Source organism: Clytia hemisphaerica, unplaced genomic scaffold (genome assembly GCF_902728285.1).
Source record: "Clytia hemisphaerica strain Z4C2 unplaced genomic scaffold, Clytia hemisphaerica genome assembly, whole genome shotgun sequence".
In the NCBI taxonomy this organism is placed as follows: domain Eukaryota; kingdom Metazoa; phylum Cnidaria; class Hydrozoa; order Leptothecata; family Clytiidae; genus Clytia; species Clytia hemisphaerica.
This window is the reverse complement of record NW_027104300.1, coordinates 31713-51636: the sequence shown is the minus strand read 5'-3', so window position 1 is coordinate 51636 and position 19924 is coordinate 31713. Positions and strand designations below refer to the sequence as shown.

Here is a 19924-nt window from a genome sequence, read left to right as displayed (position 1 = left end):
ATTGCTAACACCACCACCATCCCTCAAACATAAAAAACAATTTGAAGTATTCTAGTTTCTAATAAGAAAAGTTGTCTTTTATAGAGAGAAGGGGAAACCTCACGATGGAGAGCACCTGTCCTTTAAAACATTTTTACTTAATTATTTTCGTTTTGTTTGCTGAGAGTTTTATCTCCTTTTACAGAAATTTTAAAATGGAATACAATGGCGATTAAGTGTGTCAGTCTTTTTTTATAATTTTCGCGATAAATAAAATTTTTTTTGCGACTAATGACCTACATCATTGGAAAGAGGGCATTTTTTTTCTGTCAAATGATCAACAAAAATTATCAAATTTCTTAGAATTTAAGAAACAGCAGATTTTCAGACCTCTTTTAACCTGTAAATGCAGATTTGGCCGATTTGGCAGCAATGCATTAAACATTTCAAAATAGAAATAGAAATGTATTATGTTCTGTCAAACGTCTAGGTATGTCTATGCCGATGGTTTAACAAGAAGCGATCAATAGCAGTGCCGTAGCAACTGGGGGGCAAGGGGGTGCTATGCCTCCCCCAATAATTTTTTTAAAAAATGGTTATTTTGCAAAATGCTAAGTTTTTCTTTTTTAATTTGTCATAATTGTCTTTAAAGTGCATGTTTTGAGTGCATTTTCAAGCAATCTAGAGCTCAAATTTTCAAAATTCCCCCCCTTTGGGCCAAACCTTGGTTGGCCCTCGTGGTGTCACTAAACTTCAGCCCCCCCCCAATATGAAAATGCTTCCTACGGCACTGAATAGAATAAATCCAATACCTTAAGGGAACTAATTTAAGCTTTTAGCTTTTTTAGCTTTAACTAATCTTGGCGTTTTTGGGTGTCAACCACAAAAATTAGTTTCTCGAAATATGCAGTTTTAAGTCCTCTCACCGCGAAAGTTAGTTCGGCCAAAATAAGTTCCCTTAAGTTAGATGTCGATAGATCACTAAAAGACATTTCAAAGTATCCTCACCAATAATGCGCCCAATTATTTCATATGTATCATCGAAATCATCTCTGAGTCCAGATTTGAAAAAATCTTCGTATGCAACTCTCAGCGCTTTCATGAAAAATTCCTTTCGTGGCCCTCCAACCTTTGCTAACTGAATATAATTATAATGTAACTATTCTAACCGTTTTGAAAATGGAGGGTGGACCAAATTTGAATACTCAAAATTAGCAAAATCAAAGAATGTTACTTACCTCGCCATAAAACTGAACTTCCAAAGTGATATTGGGACCATCCAATGCCCCAATTTCTGATAATCCAGTGCTCCACAAGTCAAGGGGATGAGCTGGAGTTTTTACAAGATACTTCACTAATTGGTCATTTAAAGTGATAGAGATGACGCGTTCTTTAGAAAAAGTAATTTTATTATTCTTTTATTACATCTTAACGACCAATCAAATCAAATAAGAGCTTGTAAAAACTCCAGCTTGTCCCATATCAAGGCGATCCACAAAAATCAAGTTTGTTTCTCCTGCATCTAATGAAACTGTAGGATCAACAATGTTTAGCTTTCGCCCTTTTAGAAACAGTACTGGCATTTGACTCGTCTTTAACAGAGGTAATGAAGCGTTTCAACTTTTTCTGAAATGATTCATGACCTAAAAAGTAAAAGAAATATTGACGAAGATATCTTTATTAGGCATCATTGAAACTTATTCCTGGCCATGCTCACTCACAAAAAGAGCACGCACTGTTTTATTTAGATCCGACAACAACGTCAACAAAGGTTTTATTTCCCGAAAATGAAAAAATAAAACGACGAGTGGGGTATTGCACTTGCATTGTAAGTTTTAAAGCACTAAAATAGCCTATTTTATTAAAGAACCAGCTTCGAATGAGAGAAAGTTCCAGCACGAAGTACAAGTTACTCCCACCTGAATAAACAGAACTTGGTTCAAAATCTCAAAAAATTCCATGTATAGCGAACAGTAAAGAAGAGTACACTTTTAATTATGGATACTTTTTTGCGAGCCAAATGATATTAAAAAGTCCACTGTACCATATTCTCAATAAAATATTTAAAATAAGGAAATGTCTTCAAAATATTATTTCAAATCATTGAGGTTAATCATACCAAAGGTCTTTAATAGAATAAGGATTAACAGAAGATTCTTCGTTCATTTTGTTCAAAAACTGTATTTTCTTTCAAACGTTTCGACCTACTGAGTGCAATCATAAGTGAAAGTTTTCAATTATTCTAAATATTACTCACAATGATTATTCACGAACGTCCTGAAATCAGCACCACTTGAAATGGGTGAAGGATGAAAACCTAAAAAAAAAAACAAGACTACATAGCACCCCCTTTATAAAAGGGGGCGAGGTAGAGATGTTCTGATAATTGCAAAAAGGGGGGGGAGAGAATTTCTTGTAGAAAGGGAGAAGTTTTCAAAAAGGGGGAGGTTCATCTAGAAAGAGAGGGTTAGCATTTTAAAGCAAAGTTCCAAAGAATCCATCTTTCTAAATTTCTAGTTTTGCCGTCAAGAGTGAATATGCTATCATTTTATAGTTAATTAGGGTAGTGAAGAATGCCTGAAATGTTCTCATAACCCTAGAACGTAGGAAAGAATCTCTGCTGACACCCTGATTAGAGATGCACCCCTCCACATAAAATTTTGAGAGGGGGCATAACCTAGGGTAGGGGGTGGTAGTGACCCCCTTCCGAACTATTGACTAAAAATCTTGGGAATTGGGAATAAAGTTATTGTACTATGACGCGCATTTTGTTGCAAAACCATTTTCTTTCGCTTTTATAGAATTCAACTTTCGCAATTGTCGGAACATGAATTTCGCTGTGAACTATATAACTTTCGCGCATTTAGAATATGTATTTTTTTGCATTTAAAATGTGCAACTTTTCGCATTTAAAAGTGGACTTCTTAATAAACTTAAATTATAAAATAAGGGCAAAAAAGCATAAGTCTCAAACCGCCAAGCTTTGCTGGTCTTGGGCCGGTAAATCAGGGTTTGGGCCCTTTTTTACAGAAAAAAAATTGCGGCGCAAAAACAATAAAAAAGAATATCTTTAAAGACTCCTAAAACCAAAAGAGGACTAAAGACAAGATTGTAGAAAGACCCGCAACGGTTGTAAAACGAAGGGTTTTAGTAGAAATTTGAGGCGCTTTTATTTTGGTTAATTGTAGGCAAAAAAATCACCTATGCCAATCTAAAAAATCGCATGAACAAATGTTCTTTGAGAAAACATTTTATGAGCATTTATCCGGTAGTACCCATTCCCAACATGAACAAAAGCTCCGAAGAAGCAAATAAGATTATGACGCAAAATAATTTGGACACAGAATTAATTAAATGAAACAGTCTTTGCGTATTCTAAAACTAATATATAAGAATATATATTATGTACATAAAGCTGAAAAATAAAAACTCTTGAAACCTTTACAATTATGTACAAGCTAATAAATCATTGAATACCTCAAGGGGATTAATTTTAACGAGTTTGGCGAGTTTTTCCATTAATTCGCGAAAATCTTAAAACCTGGATTTTTGCCGAAAACCCTAGTTATTTGCACAAAACCCCACAGAGTGAAAGGGGGAGGGGTTTAGCAAAAGCGTTTATCTGTTGTATGAATGAAGTCATTTCTTTTGACGGTTGACATTGAAAACAAGTCTCCAAACAATCAACCCATAAACTTACATAATATGTTACCTGGAAAAACAATGTCAAGTATGTACATATCTAATGAGTAGAGATTTTTCGCGTACGTTAATAAACAACATAATTGTCTCTATGTACATCAAAATATCATTTTTGTCCTAAACAGCAAAACTACAGTCGCTGTTTGTTTTTCTGTAAGTCGAAAAAAGTTTGAAAGATATGCAAACAAATTTAACTTACTTGGTATAGACATTGAGGGTGACATAGTCGATTGGCGATCTTGTCCAGTCACAGAAGATTGTATAAAATAAACTTGACAAAGGATGAGGCTAAATGCTTGTGCTGGTACAATTTTGCTAAGGGACATCGAATAATCTGCATACTATTTGCAAAAAGCTAATGATAGTCCAACAGATATTTTTAGATGGTGGTCTTGTATCTTGTAAATGGATTTTAATACTAAATAAGACACATATTTGAAATTTGGCAAAATTATAACAACATACTGAGTTAGCAAAATAAAGGATTTCAAAGATAAACGAAAAATAGCTGGTAATGCTGATTGATAAAAATTTATTTATTTTTAAATGAGAGAGAGAAACAGACAAGGGGTAATTTGCGGCTAAGAGGGGGCTAAGTCCTGTGCGAAACCATATCAAAACCTTAAAATCAAAACTTTAAAAACAGTCCAGACTCCTATGTTTCGTGTAATACCTCCTTCTTCTGCTTTGTTTTCTTGGTACTAAACTAGAAAATTAAGCCGTAATGGCTGGTAATGGGCGATCTTCCCAAAAGCCCTATAGACTGAGGGTGCTCCTGATTTTAAGTTAAAATGTTAGAATTATTATCAATTACCTTCTCCTGCTTCATTGCCATCATCAGTTTCTTCGCTTATTCTTTTCAATGCACCTAGAATTTAGATAGGTAAAAACAGCAAATTAATAAGTAGTTCATTGGATGCAAACATAGTTACATTTAAAAATTTCCAGTAATACTCAATAAAAATTCTCAGCATTTCAATTTTACTAAGATCAAAGTGTATTTGCCGCTTGATTTTGTGAGAGATGTTGTGTGAAGTGGATGGCAAAATGAGAGGTGACAAGACAGAAATTCGACCGTCTAAACTAGAACTTTTTTGTACCTTCTTCTCCTTGTTCCTGCTCTTCTGAAATCTGGTTGGCTGAGATTAATGATAAAGAGTATAAATACCACCAAGAAAGAAAAAAATACATGTTTTCACGGCTTTCATTTTAACTGCCAATTGCGAGAATTCTGATTTAAGCGTATTTTAATTTAAACTAGAGAAATACGATGAGAAATAAAAAATAAGATGTTATGCTACAGATAGCATATGGTTGGATTGGATTTGGAAATAGCTCTAACAATCACATGACAAAAATAATGAAACAGGTCGAGTATTCTACTTACAAGTAGCCTCGTCATTATTGGTGGAGTCACTGTTAATTCCATACTTGGCTTTCATGTTTGCATTGTTGCTGAAGAGTTCAGTCCTTAAATGTATGCAATTGATGTATTCCTTATTACCATCGTCCTTAATCCTCCCAGTGAACAAACGTTTCTTCACTGTTGATTCTGCTTTTTGGCACCCAAGCTCATATTTGAGCACCAAGCCCGGAATCCTTTTCAGCTCTCCCTCAGTGAAAGGTGAACCTGTAATTCTGTTTACGTTTGAGGTACTCAGTGATAAGCAATTGCATGAAGGCGATTTCTTTTGATACATGTCACCCTAAATAAGAAATAATTTCTTCTAAAAGAAGAATTCGCGAAATTTCGCGACTATTTGATATCGTGAAAATTTCTACCCGCGAAACTTTAAAAAATGTTATTGAAACTGAAAATAACCGCTAAATTTTTTAGAATCCTTCAACTTTTTTTGTTCGCGCAAAACTTTCTTATGGCATAATCTTTTCTTCAGGCAAAAACAGTTTTAAAAAATCTTTCACGCTCTTTGCATGAAAGTGGACGGCCAGCCTTAAGAAAAAATCAATTTGTTTAATTTTCCTAACCTCGTCTTTAGTACAGGCATTGATCACCATCTGAAACAGCCTTTCCATGAGTTCTTTGTCACTAGATTCTTTGATCTTCGTTTTCACTTTCTCTTTTTTGCCAGCGTGCAAAAATGGCTGCAGATGTTTATCAAGAAAGAATTCACACATTCCCAAAATTGATTCATCCTTCAGACCAGCTCTTTGTAGAATCTAAGAGAAGTGATATTTTTACTTTTATTAATAGATAGCCCATCTTAAAAGGTGTGACAGTTGGGATATCACCGCAATTGCGGTATATTAATTTTACCAGCAAATATTTATACCAACAATGTGGGATAAGAAGCTTACTAGTACACGATAGCTATAAATGTACTGATGTATTTTTCTCAGAAAAACATCATAACTTTATAATCTACAGTCAGTACAATTTTTCCCCGTGGACCGAATTGTTTAAAAATAAATTTTCTTTGAATCTGTGTATTACTATTACTTTTATCATGTTTTTTCCGAGATGACTTCAAAGCACTATATATTTATTATCAAACTATCATACAAATTTTACAAACTCCACCAATTTTTGTGCTAAAATGATTCCTAAAACTCAAACAAAAGTCTCTAGTTCAGTTTTTGGTAAACATCAAGGAGAACTGAAACAACCCGTAACTAAGGTGTTGTTAAGGTAAAAAAAAATGCAGTGTTTTAAACGGCTGTTATTTTAAATAGGTTGATTTGTCCAGAAATTCTTTTTGATTCAGAAAGTAGATAGACTGTAGATTTTAAAAATGTATAACATTTTGGAAACTTTTAATACCCTTTTTGGAAAATGAGACCGCAAGTCATCGTGTGCAAAAATTTTCAATTGAATATTTTTTTTCAACCATTGTGCCAAGTTTCCGATCAATATCATTAATGTTAAAAGAGATATTAAGGTTTTAAATTCTGGTCTGTATTTTACACGTTTTTCAAATGCTAATATCTTTCCAACTGTATAAGCTACAGCGCTTAAATTTTGCAGGCCTGATCCACCCGACCCCTAGTATTGGTGAACTAAATTTCAGGTAAATCTGATGAGTGAAGACCCCCATGATTCCAGATTTCTGATTCTTGGGTGCATCTGCTCTTAAAGCGAATAGACCTTAGTAAAGTGAACCTTTTTTTGCTATATAAAAGTTGGCAAAATTGAAATCAAAGGACCGAATATCGATCACAAGGGAGGGGATAGATTGCAAATGAGAAAATAATTAGATTCAAACTGTTGACTGAAAGTAAAACAACCTACCTTACCAGTGAAGAACATCATTAAGGCATAGTTCTTGTCAGACCTCAAGTCTGACACATGGAACAGTTCTTTTCCAAGAAGGGTCTTCTCTAAACCCTTCATAAGGGGATCGTTTTCGATATTTTTCAGTTTTATCACCTCTTCCAGTTCCAAAAACTGAGGGAAAAGGGCACTAGCTTTCGGCCCCATCTCGGTAGTCAGCGTATGCGAGAACATCAACTTTCCAATAACACCCAATTTTTGGTGTTTATATTCATTGAACGGTATCAAAAGTGTACGTTGGACGAATCTGAATAAAGAAAAGTATCTAGTGATAAAAAGATTCATTATTTTTTTCTTATTGCTTTCTGCTGCGTTGACACATTCATCTGGGCAGAATTCACCATACTACAATCGTCTATATTAAAAAAAAGAAACGCCTACACGACCTCTTGATTGTCCTGAGGAAGTGGTCAACTAATAAATCTTTTGAAGAACCCAATATTGTTACGAACATAGTGACTGAATATTTTTCATCAACATAGCAAACTTACATGTTGTAGCGTATTCCTTCAGGGAGACTGTCAAAGAAAGTGCCGTTGGTAGTGCATACCGGCATCGTATGTGGACTTTCAGATGACCCTTCATACTTTTCTCGTTCAGACTAAAAGAAAATACAAAAACCCACGTCATTCTACTAAATCTTTCTAATCTAATCTTTCTAATTTTTAATCGACTAATATCTTACATCATGTACCATTTATGATTTTGAGCATTTTTATACACTTTAATATTTTAAGAGAGCTGTCAATTGATAGATCAGTTATTCTCAAAATAGTGACTCATGGGTAGAGCAAAAAGTATCAAAACGTTATTGCTTGTTAAAGTCTATTCAAGATAAGTGTGCACTAATTTTTATTTTGCTTTCCATTTCCTAACAAATGGATAAATAAGCAATACACCGTCATAGTGTGCAGGGGGAAGTTCAAGGTTCTACCTAAAATTTCAGGTCCTATGATGAAGTTTGATAATTTATAGTGCTTTGAATTCAAAATTTCACATTTTATCAATGCTGAGGAATAAATCTTAACAGCTCTTTTACACAAACTTACAATAACTAATGTGAAAAATTAACAGTTGTGGATTTTTGTAAAGAAAAATAGCCTGAAGAACTAGAAATAAAAATTATTTCGCCTCAGTATTAAATCTCTCAGGAACCTTTCAAAACAAAATGAGAATAATTTTCGAATCATTACTGAACTTACATCATTATATATCAGCATCACCAATTTACCAAGGCAATTGAAATCTTCAGCATCCTCCCAAAGAAAAGGTACTTGGGTTTTCAAAACAAGGTTCACAAGTGATGAATAAGTCGGATCTACAAAAAGAAGTTTAAAGTCTAAATAAAGATCTGGTAAAAACACATAATAAATAAATTAGTTACTCCATTTCCAGAAAGAATGCAATATTTTTTTAAAAGAATAATACAAATTTAACCTGATTCAATATACAATAATTATCCAAGTGCAGCACCTACTACCTTTTGCAGCATGTAGAATCAACTTTAGTTTAAATCTCTCTTTATAATAGTAAAGCAATATTTTACCAAATTTATTTCCTTTAACACCAATAGATGCAAGAGCCAATTTGGCCATGGTGGACTTTGTTGTACCACTCGGGTAACTTAATGCCTGTCCCAAAAATGCATTAATTTATTCGCCCCAGTTCCAGTCCTTAAACCATAACAAACTATACATTTTTGGAAGCGTATTTGGATGTAGAATACCGTATTCGGTGTAACTTAAATTCTTTCACAGCAGAATTTGAGTTTCTTAAAGAAAACTTGATTATGACGTCATTATTTATAATTTCAAATTTCATAAAATTTTGATTTATATTTCTCGAGATATTCGACTTTTTGTATTTATGACGTCATCAATCATGACGTCATAATCAGGTTTTCTTTAGATATCTCTGATTATACTGAGAAAGAATTTAAGTTACACCGAATACGGTATTCTACATCCAAATACGCTTTCAAAAATGTATAGTTTGTTATGGTTTAGGGACTGGAACTGGGGCGGAAAAATTAATGCAATTCTGGGACATGCATTAAGTTACCCGAGCAGAAGCTCCGATGACTAATGGCACAGGAACGAACCCTTACTCGTCCATGATAGTTTTAAAATGAAGGGCCATGAAAGTGGCCCCAAAGATTTGGATTGCTGCAGGAAAATTCCCTCCTGACTTTTGTTGAACGAATTTGATCATGTTCTTGAAATTCATGTCAGCTTGTACTAGAAAAAAGTCAATAATATGAGAAATGATATTTCTAAAATAAACATACAATTTTATACAGCTTCAATCTACTTAGATGCTAAAACCGTTTTGTTATCAAGGCGATACACCTTCTTTAATCATACAGTTTCTCGCCCATTTAAAACAGTTACCAAGATCCGGGAATGCAGGGAATCAAGTAATGAAGCCAAAGAAATCAAAATCATACCTTGTCCTATAAACAGGCTGTATCATTTGAGAATAGGCTCCTAAAACACACCCAAATTCTCTGAGGAGCCCCCCTGGACCAAATCTTTTGAAATGTCTCTCTGAGGTTGCCATTTTGATTAGATGCTAGACATCTAGGTGAATGGTAATTTCCTGGCCTGCTTTCCTTTTTGATTTTTCTATTTCCAACTGTTAAATTTATTTTTTGCAGGCAAATAAATCATTGAAAAAAAAACTGGTAGTGGTAACTGTATAGCCCGATTGTTCCTCCTCCACTTTTTGAATTTTTCCGTTAATCCTTTTAAAAAACACTACTCCAGGTCTGTTTAACTCTGATTGAACTCGATAAGCCCAGGTATCTTCACTTTGCTTACCCTGACGCTGAAGAAAGAAAAGAAAAAGTATAAAATGGTTATTGATATTTATTAAAATGCTGAATACTAAACAATACTTTGTAGCCTGTTGTAGCTACCTTAATAAGAGACTAATTTTAGCGGGAATAATAATAATAATCACATTATTTTTGGGTGTCTACCCACGAAAACTTTGATTGAAAATCTGTAGCAATCTACAACAGAAATTAATTCTGTAATTCCTAAATTTCATATTTATAAGGGAATTAATTTTCATGTAGACCTTTCTTTCAATCTGAAAGGCAGAGTTGTAAATAGTTCGGCAGCCAGGTAGAACACCATTATTAAAAGTCTACCTAGACAGAGCTTATCTGATATACTCACAATTAAGGTTGTTAGTTTGACTGGATTGTCTGATTCGTTGTATGCGTGTATGGTTTTCAGAAACAGCCGTGACAAAAAGTGGTCATACTTTGTGGCTTGGACATACTGTATTGTCAGTAATGAAGCCTTGTTCTTCATTGCTTTAACGATTGAGGTAAAAGAATTCATGTCGTGCATTGTGAAGTACGATCGCCAGTTTCTGGAAAAAAAATAATGCATACATAAATATTTCACATTCTAAAAATTCTGGGACATCAGTTTTTTTGGGTAGACTTTCAACGTGTATTGTTTTCTGATATATCCTTAACCCTCTCAGTCCCACGAACCCGCAGGGCGGGTACCCTAGTAAGTTCACTGTGTCCCACGCACCCGCAGGGCGGGGGGTCTAGTTTTTATCAATTTGTGTAGTTTTGGCGTAATAAAGAGGACTGGAACCAAATTAAAATCAAAATAGAGAGATTTTGGCGCACCATACAAAAAACCGCTTGTCAATAGCAATTTTCTATCGAAATTTATGATAAATGCAAAATAGATGAAATTTTTCCCGGGCAAAAGCTATCTCCAAAAAGGTCGAATTTTGAAATTCAAATCTTGATTGTGAGTGATTTTGACAGTTATATTTGCTAATTTTTTGCAAGATGATAGATAGGAACCTATATTTTAGATATTTGGCTGTCCGTAGTTTTTTTATACTATTTATCTCTGTTGATAAAGTCAAAATTTTCGGTAAAAACTCATTTTCATGGTCACATTTGTATTCTTTTTACAAGATTGAGAAACTTTATTGGGAAGGTTTTGGTGTCAAAATAACCTAAATCCTATGAGAAAAAAAGGGTGCAAATTGCATTGCAAAATTGAACCTTCTCTATCGAGATATGGCCTATTACTTACAGGCAAGTGAAATTCGTAAAATTTGCTCTGGGACAGTAGCCGTCAGAACCTCGGGACTGAAAGGGTTAAAGAATTTCACTGCTGGCATACTTTAAAAAAGGTCCATTGCCATTAGCCCTGATTAGCCGCATAACCATAAGGACAGTTTTCTAAAACATTAAAAGCCATTTGGAATTTTTAACATCGTCTGTCATGTTTAGATTATCTAAAATGCTTTTACTTTACAAAATAGTAAAAAAAAAGCAAACTTGAGGCCTTGACCCTTAGCAACCTGGTTGCTTATAAAAGAAATGTGATTTTTTGTCGCAAAACTAAAGAGCTTTCAGAAAATCAACAGGAGATTATGTACTCAAGCTTACCAAAGAAAATTTAAGATATTATGCGGCAGATGGTAAACGTTTCGTAGGACAATGTTATCTCCAAAACTACGCTTTTCTTAGATTGCTGATGCTATGTCATTGGCCCTTTCATCACTACAATGTTAAAAATCTCTATAGGCCCAATTTTCAAGCAAATTGGGTTTTGGAAATAAAAGGCGTACTGTACAACCAGGACCCGGACCGGACCCCGGACCCTGAGAAAACCCGGACCCCGGACCTTTACGAAAACACGGACCCCCCTCAATTTTTTTACGAAAACACGGACCCCCTCAGATTTTGGCGAAAACACGGACCCCCTTAAACTGAAAAATTTGAGGGGTTCCGTGTTTTCGTAAAAGTCCGGGGTCCGGTCCGGGTCCTGGTTGTACAGTACGCCGAAATAAAAGTACAGTACTAACTTCTTTTTGAGCTGGTTTTGCTCTGTGCTTGGACAGTGCTGAATTATATATCCTTCAAGGGTCCCATCATTGTATACTGCACCAATAACTTCAGGAATCCAATTCAGGTGTTCCCTGCCATCAATATAAAGACGTCCATCTTTAATTTCTTCTATCCATTTACTAAAAAAATGATATGATAACTTTTTATTCTCCTTTGCACTATCTTGATTTACCAAAATATTACCTTTGACATTTAAGGGAGCAAAATTTTCCAATCTTGTAAGGACACACTGAAAAAGTCTTTCCCTTTCTGCAATACCATTAAAGAAAAAGTACTGAACATAACTCAAAATATACATTACCTGTTTTTTTTCTCACTTCCTCGTTTGTCTTCTTCTGCGATTTTTCTAATTTATTTGTTAATGAATTTTTTTTCTCTAAACATAAAGTAAACATATTTTAAAACAGTTTATTAATAAGGACTCTTGTTCTCATTGTCATCTTTAAAAGTCAGAATATTTTCAAACACCTATAGACAGTAATGTTGTGTTAAATGAATAGCAAGAAAACCTTTTTACAAAATAGGTAATAATATATTAGATATAAACTTATGTAAGTGCTATGCAAATGTGAAAAAAGTTGTCCAGTTAAGTCCAGTTAAGCTGACACTCTATGTATGATAATAAATCTTGGCTTTTAACTTTAAACTTATTAAAGTGGATATATTTTCGAAAAGAGGATGAGGAAGACCAACCTCAGCACTAAAGATTTCAAAATGGTATGTTTGTTTAGAAAAGCAAGAGAAGGCACTGCCAAAATTTTCTCATCCAATAAATTGAATCAGGGTTTGAATTATCAACATGTGAGTCATAAATCACAGTGAAAATATTCCATTGGCATTGAAGCTTTTAAAGAGTTTTTCGCAATTATCTTCTAAGAAGTTAAAATTCTAACTCTATGGTGAATCCCTGCAAAATAGCCTTAAATAACTAATTGGACTAAAAAATAAAGCTAAAAAGATGAGAGATTAGATGGGGGTATCTGTTCTAAAATTGTGCTTTTGCGTTGCCTCCATTTAATCCAGTTTTTCACAGTATCAAAAGTTAAGTCCTCCAGATTGTTGATTTCAGAAGCTTGCAACATTGTTAAAATATTCAATCAATTTTGCAGCCAGAAATATTTCAGTTAAATCTGTTAAGTCACAGTGCATTTCCTTCAACATTAAATGTAAACAGGCTTCCAGAATGTAGTGATGCATTCCATTAATATGTGATGTTGATGATTGATGATCAATTTCATTTACTGATGATTTTGAAAGAAAGTATTGTGACCTTTTTCTTCTTTTCTGTTTCGTTTCCTCTTGAAGTGGTGTCTTTGCATTGTCGCAGTTCCGACAAGTACATTTACTTGAGCACGGCACATTTTCTTTTTTGCAAGAACACATAAATGGATTGATACAGCGTGGTTCTGACTTGCCTTCTTTCTTTTTGATTCTTGTGCCACAACGACAAAAGGCTCTGGATTTTCCAGGGTCATGTTTGGTTAGCAAATGATATGAAGACATGGTTATGTCATAAAAAACAAATATCAACTCATTACTTATTTCCTCAGGTAAGATGGGAAACATGGGCATTCCATGACACGAAGGTATCACCAAAATAGGGAGAGAAAAGGCATTTGCAGCAATCAGAGGAAGCACACATTGAAGAAACTGCAGTTTATTTTCTGATAGAAATGTTGTACAATTACCTTCATCACTTTCAATTAGACTGTCATACAAGAAACAGCGGACACCGTTGGCCTCATGCAAAAGATTGTTGATAATTTCTTCCCGGCTTTCTTCAAATGTAGGTTTCAATTCAATATCCATTGCACATTTAAGGTTGTGACCTTTCAATGCTTTGAAGATGGTAAAAAGAAAACTGTCATTGCAATCGTCAGCTGCTGTTTCAATAATGTGCAGATTCATTAGCTTTAAAACTTCAGCAATTGCTGGAAAAGACTCCATTTTTCTCGCAGCCTGAAAAAATGTAAGTGGATTCCATATTTCAGTGATGAGTGTATCGAAACCTTGATATCGGTAAAGTCGACTTGAAAGATCTTTTGGGATCATAGCATTGATTTTTTCCAAAACAGATCCTAACACCACTACCATCTTTGAAACACAACCTATAAAATCAAAGTTTGAATTATTTTTAGCAATAGAACATCGAAAGTGATGCAGATGAAAATAGACGTTTTACCCAGTTTTTGCAATTCACTTTATTCAAAGTAGCTTTATCCACTTGAAGACTGGAAAACATTTTAATATTAAAAAGTGTAAAAACCTTTTTGGGCAAAAGGGGGGGGGATAAATTTGAGATAAAAAACAAATGTAGGGGTAGTTTGAAATCAAAGTCTGCAAATAAAGAGGGCAGGGGGTCTAAAACTGACAAACATACTTTTTGAATGCCCCCTTCAAATAGTCGAACGTGCGCAACGCACTGGGCTCAACTTCAGTATTTTTCCAACTATTCAGAGGCCCAATTGTAGCAGCTGTGAAAAACTCATCCCAGGCTCTAATAATCAAAATTTTAAAAAATGAAAAAATCACCCCCAGATATTCACCCAAGGAACAAGTGTGCAAAATTTCAGCCAAATCCGACCATTTTTGAGGTCTCCAGGCTGCCCCAAAGTTTTGGGACATGCACACAGACAGACAAACAGACAGACAGACAGACACACAGACAATTAATTCATTCTTACAATACTTACTAATTTGTTCTTGTGCATTATCTTTTCGATCTGAATCCACCTCCAATATGTCTTCAGCAAGAACGGCTACATTATTTCCTTTGTTATCTTTATTGATGACCAACGTGGATGCACTTCCCGGCAACGTTCTTGGTTCACCCTTAGAGAATATAGGGTGTACATACTTTTCCCCATTCTTCTTAGAATTGTGGATGTAAAACAAATGAGAGAAAATTGCAGTTGCCGTCTCAGTTTTCATTTTTCCTCTACAAACTAAGCATTTCAGCTGTTTATGTAGATTTTCATTTTTGTTTGTGCCACCACCAGGTGGAATATCAGAGCAACACCCTAAGTTAATATGTTTCTTAAGCTTTTCAATTTCCATACTAAAGGATGGAGTCAGAATAAACCAACCTTTGAAACTGACATCTGACCATTTCAAGATGAACCTTTCAAGATTTTCTAAAATCACATTTGGCTTTGGAGTAGGCAATTTCCTTACCTCTCCAAAATCTGAAATTTCTCGAAATATTAGTCCCAGTTCTTTTACAAAGTCAAAAAACAATGGGTGTTTTTTTTAAACCTGTCCGGTTAATCTCGCTATGGCATGAAACAGATCTAGTTTAACAGCAACACCAGGGAATAATTCATTCAATTTGTTTACCCATAAACAACAGTTGTCAATGATAATAAAGTGTGGCGTGGTTCCTTTCTCTGCCAGTTTTTTGAAAATGTCATAAACAAGGTCAAATTTAGTTCCTTTAACCAGTCTGAAACCCATTACCTGACCTTTTTCATTGAGAACACAAAATAAAGAGTCAAACAGTTTGATCCACCTTCTGTCTTTGTACATGCCTGTAAAGGGAATTTAGAAAAAGATATATAAAAATATCATATTACATGGACCTTTTCGCTTTTTGTCCGCCATCTTGGATTATATGCAAAATTATGGCAGCAAATTTGCTGTGGTGAGATTTCTTAGGAAAACATAGTTTCCTGGGGGTCCGGAAACCCCCCCTCAGGACCCTCTTCTTGTGAGGGGGGGCGTACAGGACTTTCGAAAACCGATAAACCGCTCAAAAATTGCTCTACTATCATCGATAAACCGACAGAATTTATCCTTTTCACCGACACCAATTTTTCCTTCTTGCTCCAGAAGCCTTTTTTAATCATTGATATTGGAGTTGATATGGACCCCATCCAAAGCCACTTTGCCTAAAATAATTTTTTGAGTTGAAAACCATAAGTTTGGCATCCGTGGTGTTCAGCGGGCCGTTCAGCCGTTCAGCTTCCCTTCAAATACTAGCATCATTGTATACATGGCTATGAAGTCTTGAGCTGCTAATAATTAAGTTATGATATATGATGCGTATGATGGCAAATAGTTGTCAAATATCTAGTATTGGTAAGGAAAGGCGCAAACAGAGTTTGCGCTGACATGAAACTTTTCAGTTTTAAAAATTCCTTAAGACCAAAGCCGTGGATTGAAAAGATCTATCATCTAATGAATCAGATCAACAGGGCCCTTCCCTTGATTTTGATAGTAAAGTGGCCAAACTAAGGAGGAGGAAATTTTGGATTTTGACTCCCTAATGGGCTCAAAATAGCCCTGTTTCAGACTCAATTTGCCCCAAAATAATGCCCTTGGTCTTTAATTTAAAAAATTCTTGTTTTCTTCACAAGGCGCAGTCCCTGATTAACAATTAACGAGTCAACGGTTTTCTGCCCAAAGCATTCACTAAATTGACTCTACAATTCAAAGGTAAAGAAAAGTTGGGTCCAGTCGAGAATGTTGAAAAAACATTAACAGACTTATTTTGATTGTATTATTCTTTTTCGCAGACGTCTATTCTGCATCATATAGGGATCATATAAGAAACCTTTTCCTTAGAGGATGAGCATAGCCTAATATTGATTGATTGAGATCTCTAAGATTTGGTGCCTAGAAAGAGCATCTTTTTGGGGCTGCTAAACAGTAGCGTGGTTGATCAACCAATATTTGGGCAAAGTAAGGAAGTAATTTTCAAGAGTTAGTATTTTGGCGCCCCCTTATTAAGAAAAAGATATTTGGAAAGCTTACGCAAGCGAAATCAGCGAAAATCAGCGAAATCTTTGGATATTTTTCCTCTTTTTGGCTGAAAACTGCTAATTTTAGGGTTTATAACAGCAAAGAGGCGCCAAAATTAGCAATCAGACATAGGGTCCTCCAGGGTTCAGGTACCTCCAATCATTTTGGTACCCCCAAAATTTTTAGAATTCTAAACTTAGCCCCCCAACTTTGAGTTACCCCCTTTTTTATTGTTAAATGCAATATAAAGGATTTTATGCTCATTCGTCAATGTAAGAGAAGAAAACTGGATGAAAAGGGAAAGACATAAGTTATAAAGTCTTCTCAATGAAAAGGTTTGATTGAAAATTGGAAAATTGGTTGAGCCAAGGAAAATACTTCGTACAGAAAGAACAGCCCCCGCCCCCACTTACGAGATTACAGATACCCCCAAATATATCAGATACCTTCTAAATTTGGGAATACTTCAAGGTACCCCTTAAAGTTTAGAATTTTCTTTTTAGGTACCCCCAAATCTCTGGGGGGGTGGACCCTATGTCAGAGGCGCCTTTTGGTGCCCCTTGTCCCCCTCCATAGAAAAATCGGCCGCCGCTGGCAGTTCCCCAATACTGCTACTAAATCTAGCAGAATTATTCCAAGTTTTCCTGTAACAAAGGTCATTTATGCACTCTTGAAATCTGAAAGACTCAATTGGTCACTGATACAGTATTTTATGCAAGCGAAGCGAGCAAAGAAAAATTACATGTAGTAGTTAATTTACTTTTTGATTCTTGGGATAATTTATTTCTCCAAAACCATTATACTTAACTTGTCACCGAAAACCGCTTGAATATCGATCCACTCACCGATTAACCGAACAAAAAAGCTCAATCATCGACACCGTAATGTTTTCCGTTCACCGATAACCGACAAAAATAAGGCTGAAACCGACAAACCACTTTTCCGTACCCCCCCCTTCTTGGCATCCCCCAATGTGAAAATGCTACCCCTTTCTTTGTAACTTTTGCTACTTACCTATATTCGCAGCCACACGAAACGTGTGGTCTCCTGAAAGCCAAATGAAGGTGAGTTTATCCATTTCAGAAAGATAAACATCTTTGTAGTTATCAAAATTGAAAACAAAACAAGAAGTGATAAAATCATGTGATGGAGTAAACAGCTTCAGTTGTTCAATGAATTCAATAGATGTCTGCATGTTGGTGTTGTTGATTAGAGCTAGTTTTCGATGGACGATATCGACGAAACTGCTAAGAAATATACTTTCAATGCTACTAAAATTGTTGACTTGTTCAACTAAACGGATTATCAGGTCATATGTTGACTTAGTCATTCCACGCTTGTGAGAAAGTAAGAATAGGTAGTTTGAAATTTGTTGCAAAATTCCAGGGTGATACGATGTAATTGAATGCCCATTACAACACTTGGTTATCTTACCAACTAGAGCACAATACCAAAATATGTCCCAAATCAATCTAGGTTCTTTGCCTGATGATTCAGCATATTCCCATTCTGTTCCTAGTGATGGGTCTAATGGTACATTTTTCCCAGTATCTTCTTTGCAATGTGGACAGTAAAAAAATTCTGAGTCTTTGAGTTGCTCAAAAGGGTAAAAAAATAGAATTGTTTGGCAATAATGACAAATCCTTTTGTTTGTGATTTGCCTCATCTTGATAATTATTAACTTGTTGATTTAGCTCACAAACATATTGGTCCAAATCTACAAAACGTCGCCCTTGTTCACAATCAATTTAATAACATCCTTACAAAGGTTTGAAATCTTCATTTTAATTCACTTTAATATCCATTCAAACAATCAGCTCTCAGTTGCATGCAGGATATACCAACACCACACTAATCAATTCTTCACTTTCTTTCCTTTTGGATGGCACATGTTTCCAAAATCGGCTTCCGTAAATTTCCACTTTCGCGCGCCGCGAAATGGATGAAATGTGATTGGTTGATCGGAAAACAATATATTAACACTCTCGCTGCGAAAGGGTAAATGGCGGGGTTAAAGGAGAGCAATTACTCCCATAAAAGGAATACTAACAAAAGAAACACTCTCCATCATTAGTTTCGAGTACCTTACGTAACCATACAGAAAACAAAAGTGTAACATAATGCCAAAATGTTCACACACCAAGAAATATGTAGATGCATAGATAAGTAGATGCATAGATAAGTAGACGCATAGATAAGTGGATGCGTAGATAAGTAGATACATAGATAAGTAGATGCGTAGATGCATAGATAAGTAGATGCATGGATATGTAGATGCATAGATAAGTAGACGCATAGATATGTAGATGCATAGATATGTAGACGCATAGATAAGAAGATGCGTAGATAAGTAGATGCATGGATATGTAGATGCATAGATAAGTAGATGCGTAGATAAGTAGATGCATAGATATGTAGATGCATAGATAAGTAGATGCATAGATATGTAGATGCATAGATAAGTAGATGCGTAGATAAGTAGATGCATAGATATGTAGATGCATAGATAAGTAGATGCATAGATATGTAGATGCATAGATAAGTAGATGCGTAGATAAGTAGATGCATAGATATGTAGATGCATAGATAAGTAGACGCATAGATATGTAGATGCATAGATAAGTAGATGCGTAGATAAGTAGATGCATAGATAAGTAGATGCATAGATATGTAGACGCATAGATAAGTAGATGCATAGATATGTAGACGCATAGATAAGTAGATGCATAGATAAGTAGACGCATGGATTAATGGATGCATCGGATATGTAGACGTATAGATATGTAGATACATGGATATGTGGATGCAAAGATATGTAGATGCATAGATAAGTAGATGCATAGATAAGTAGATATGTGGATGCATGGATATGTAGACGCATAGATAAGTAGATGCATAGATATGTAGACGCATAGATAAGTAGATGCATAGATATGTAGATGCATAGATAAGTAGATGCATAGATAAGTAGATGCATAGATAAGTAGATGCATAGATAAGTAGATGCATAGATATGTAGATGCATAGATAAGTAGATGCATAGATAAGTAGATGCATAGATAAGTAGATGCATAGATAAGTAGATGCATAGATATGTAGACGCATAGATAAGTAGATGCATAGATATGTAGATGCATAGATAAGTAGACGCATAGATAGGTAGATGCGTAGATAAGTAGATGCGTAGATAAGTAGATGCGTAGATAAGTAGATGCGTAGATAAGTAGATGCTTGGATATGTAGATGCATAGATATGTGGATGCGTAGATAAGTAGATGCGTAGATAAGTAGATGTGTAGATATGTAGATGCATAGATATG

The 19924-nt window shown here is 35.0% G+C and overlaps 2 protein-coding genes and 1 long non-coding RNA gene across 3 annotated transcripts; all 3 read right to left on the bottom strand.

The window, feature by feature from the left end:
• Window positions 1-4495: 4495 nt before the first annotated feature.
• On the bottom strand, window positions 4496-8603 carry LOC136817414 (uncharacterized; the record flags this gene model as incomplete). Its single annotated transcript, XM_067073750.1, is given in 8 exon segments — window positions 4496-4549; window positions 4782-4820; window positions 5069-5387; window positions 5668-5859; window positions 6929-7217; window positions 7462-7571; window positions 8173-8288; window positions 8517-8603. Coding segments are annotated over 8 exon segments (1168 nt in total), but the record flags the coding sequence as incomplete, so codon positions are not given.
• Window positions 8604-10215: 1612 nt separating this feature from the next.
• LOC136817412 (uncharacterized) lies at window positions 10216-12242 on the bottom strand. The gene is made up of 3 exons (XR_010848085.1): window positions 12166-12242; window positions 11822-11983; window positions 10216-10351 (listed from the first exon to the last, which is right to left on the bottom strand). It is a non-coding gene; the product is annotated as an uncharacterized lncRNA (long non-coding RNA).
• A 687-nt stretch (window positions 12243-12929) lies between these two features.
• On the bottom strand, window positions 12930-18242 carry LOC136817408 (uncharacterized). Its single transcript, XM_067073749.1, has 3 exons — window positions 17619-18242; window positions 14558-15391; window positions 12930-13972 (listed from the first exon to the last, which is right to left on the bottom strand). The coding sequence occupies exons 2-3, from the start codon at window positions 14919-14921 to the stop codon at window positions 12930-12932; spliced, it is 1407 nt and encodes a 468-aa protein (XP_066929850.1). The 5' UTR covers window positions 14922-15391; window positions 17619-18242.
• Window positions 18243-19924: the final 1682 nt, after the last annotated feature.